Below are 3,716 nucleotides of genomic sequence, written 5' to 3'. Positions count from 1 at the left end.
TCAGCCACCAAAGGCATCAGGCAGGGCGTCAGGTCGAGATTTCCCAAGATGGCCAGCGTCCAGGTAGATGGCAGGGAGCTGTCCAAAGGCTGCCGAGGTGACCCAGCTGGAAAGTGACATGGTTTCAAGATGACCAAGTGTCACTGTTCAGGCTGCTGTAACACAGATATCTTAGACTGGGCGGCTGGAACAACAAACATTTCTCTCTCGTGGCTCTGGAGTCTGGGGACCCCCAGGCCAAGGTGCAGGCAGGTTGGGTGCCTGGTGAGGACCACATCCTGGTTCAGAGCTGGACCTCGCTGTGTTCCTCTGCGGTGGGAAGGACAGGTGCTTTTATGAGGGCGCTAATCCCGTTCAGGAGGGCCCCACCCTCGTGGCTTAATCACCTTCCAAAGGCCCCGCCTCCTAATGCCGTCACCTTGAGGGTCAGGATTTCAAGATACAAATGTGAGGTAGACGGGGACAGTCAGTCTGTAACACAAGGTGACAGAGTGAAGCTGGGGACATGGGAACTGTTTGGGGGAACCTGACCAACCCTGGTTCTGTGAACCTTGACCCATTGTGAAGGGCGCTGCCCAGCACCCTTCCAGAGAGAGCGCCTCCTGCCCACCCCCCTCAAGGGGCCCAGACCTACCCAGGCCTGAAGTGTGTCCTAGCTTCCTGCCGGCATGCAGGGCAGGCTGGGAGAGAGGCCACCTGGGGCAGGGAGAGGGCCAGGCTGGGGTTGCCAGAGGGCAGAAAGGAGGTGCAGGTGGAGATGACAGGAGTGTCCAGCAAACAGAGACAGAGGGTCAAGTCCAGGCCCCTGCAATGAAGCAGAGAACCAAGCAGGGGCAGGGTCTGGACGGCAGACAGAGGAAGGATGGTGTGCGCGCTTGTGTGTGTGTGTGTGTGTGTGTGTGTGTGTGTGTGAGAGACAGATTCTCAACTTGACCAAACTTTTAGTCTGAGCCTCATCGCCATGAGGCCCCCACTTTTGGGCGTCCGTGTGTCTTCTCATCACCCAGTTTTAGCAAAAATCCTGTCAAGTCAGTCCGGCCAGAATCCCGCCCGGATATCTGATTGCCTTTCATACCTGACCACGGGGCTCACCCTGGAGTCCCCCAGTTGGGTGACTGCTCCCCCTGGCCTGCCTCCAGCAAGAATCCCGCCAGGTCTGTTCCGCCAGAACCCCCCCACCGCTGTGCTTCTCCCCCCTTAGGAATTCTCCACCCACCAGCTCCCCCACACCCTGCTCCTCGGCGTAAACCCCCACCTGGCCTTGCCGGATTCTCTCCTGAGGCCTCTTTCCCTGATGGCACCGGGTGGGGGATACAGTGCTCTCACCACTTTCCTGCCTCACTGCATGGGTCTCCTCATGACGGTGCCCTGCCCGCTCCCATGCTGGGCACATGGGGCCTGGGTGGGGACACCAGTCACCACCCCTCTGTGCCAGGCTCTTTGCCAGCCCCCACCCGTTTGAGAGCCCAGGAGGAGCCCAGGAGGGCTTCCTACAGGAGGGGACATCTGAGAGCCATGTGGGGTGAGCTCTGTCTAGCTCAGGCCAGCCCGCCAGGCAGTGCTCACCCCAGGGGGTCGGGGCAGAGGGAGGCGCCTCCAACAGAGTCCTGGACTTGAGTCCCACACGCCCCCGAGGCCTCGTGCCTGCCATGTCCGTGTCCCGGCTGGCGAGCCACAGGAAGGCTGACACCCAGACCGGGCTTCACGACAATGGCGGGGCTGACAGCCCCCCCACCCCCCGCACGCAGCATGGCGGGCAGCGCTGAAACGAGGCCCCCGACGCTGCCGGTGAGCTGTTGCATGAGCACATTTCCATATGCCTCCCCAGGCGGTTCACAGACACGTAACAGGGACAGGGAAACTATTAACTGGGAGGGACCGCGTCGAGGCTTGTCCTCAGGAGATGCCAAAATGGCCTCTTCAAGCGCCTCCCCTCGGTCCCCAGCTCTCCCCTCGGTCCCCAGCTCACCCCTCAGTCCCCAGCAAGCCCTAGCCGGTGTGGCTCAGTGGATAGAGCGTCGGCCTGCGGAACAAAGGGTCCAGGGTTTGAGTCCGGTCAAGGGCACGTACCTTGGTTGCAGGCTCTCATCCCTGGTCGGGGTGCATGCAGGAGGCAACCGATCAATATGTTTCTCTCACACCGATGTTTCTGTCTGTCTTTTCCCTCTCCCTAAAAATCAATGGAAAAACATCCTCAGGTGAGGATTTAAAAAAAAATTTCAGAGGTAAATACACAGACAGGACAATGCGTTTCTCCACTTGTTTATTTTCTGTTTCTCACCTACCAACACGTTTGCGGAACGTAGCAGGTTGTGTTAGTAAAGGAGAAGCCGGGAGGAAAGAGGGCAGGACGCACGCGGCCCACAGGTAGGACAGGACGCCAGGAGCAGGCAGCGCTGGGGGCGGCAGTGGGGGGCAGCCTCCCCACCCACCTGCCTCCCATGGACATCAGCGACCCCCAGATGATTCTGTAAATGTAAAGGGCATTTTTGGTGTCTCAGTCCTTGTCCCCAACATTCTCCCTGGACCCCCAATGATGAGGCAGGTCTGCTCAGGCCAGCCCCCTGCACAGCCTGGCCCAGGAGACCCCGTGCCCCAGGGCCCTAACCCCAACCTCAGTTGCTGGGCAAACGTCTGAGAAGCCTAGAGCTACAGGCCTGCAGGGAAAGGGGGGAATCCCAGAGCTCTTTCCAGGGGGATCACTCCTTTGGACCTTGGACAGCTCTCCCAGAATGCCCTCTGCTTCAGCCATAGGCTTCTATTCAAGAGGGCGCTGCCCGTCCGGTGTGGCTCAGTGGTTGAGCACTGGCCCTTAACCAGGTCACAGTTCCATTCCCGGTCAGGGCACAGGCCCGGTTTGCAGGCTCCATCCCCAGTAGGGGGCGTGCAAGAGGCAGCCGCTGATCAATGATTCTCCTCTTTGAAGTTCTATCCCTTTCTCCCCCTCCCTTCCTCTCTGAAATCAATAAAAACATTATTTTTATTTTCAAAAGAGGACACGGGGACACACAGCAGAGGCTACAGCTTCCCTCCCACGCTGGCGAGGAGCGGTGGCCCTGGAGGGAAGGCTCCACCTCCCGCCCAGAGCAGGACTTCCTGGCATTTGCACATTGGCCCAGCGGGCACCCCGACCCTGTGTTCAAGAACACACACGCTGAAGTCGGGGTTCTAGCCACCCCGACGAATTTCACTGGAGAAAGTATTTTCAGGGCACACGCCACTGAGGACTTGTCGCGCCTTGATCCGCCTTCTGCTGGTCAGACAAGTGGCCGTTCTCCCCTATTTCCTCGAAATAATTTTCACCGGATCAAGTCCTTTTCGCGTGCATTTTGCCAGGTATGTTTGATCCCCTGGTTAGTGTTCGATCCGTGCCCACTGTCACCAACGGTCCCACGGGCCCCTGAAAGTTTTCTCGGGTGGCTCTCATCTCAGAATCCAATGTGCCCAGGCTGGCACGTTGGCGGCCTTCGGTACCCAGTGCGACGTGTGCCTGTGTGTGTGCTCACGTGCAACATCTGTGCGGTGCCAGCCACGCTGGCTTCTCGCCGGAGCGTTTCTGAGGGTGAATATATCCCACCCTTTTCCACGCGCGATTCGAGGATACCCCAAAGGGCCCCGGAGCGGGGCCAAGACGTCCCAATCAGAAGAGCCGGCTCCTCCCTTCACGGAGCCTTGCCCCCGCCCGCCGCCGAGCGTGTGGAGCGGAGCAGGGCCAG

The 3,716-nt window shown here is 59.5% G+C and overlaps 1 protein-coding gene across 1 annotated transcript in view; it reads right to left on the bottom strand.

Annotated features, from left to right (window-relative positions):
• The window catches only part of ZNF853 (zinc finger protein 853), an 8,528-nt gene continuing 4,812 nt past the window's right edge, over window positions 1–3,716 (bottom strand). Inside the window, exon 4 of the mRNA XM_005879456.2 lies at window positions 1–106. Within this exon, the coding sequence (XP_005879518.1) occupies window positions 1–106 (106 nt within the window). The remainder of the gene's footprint in view (window positions 107–3,716) is intronic.

Source organism: Myotis brandtii, unplaced genomic scaffold, assembly GCF_000412655.1.
Source record: "Myotis brandtii unplaced genomic scaffold, ASM41265v1 scaffold6, whole genome shotgun sequence".
Taxonomy (NCBI): Eukaryota; Metazoa; Chordata; class Mammalia; order Chiroptera; family Vespertilionidae; genus Myotis; species Myotis brandtii.
This window is presented reverse-complemented; position numbering and strand designations above follow the sequence as displayed.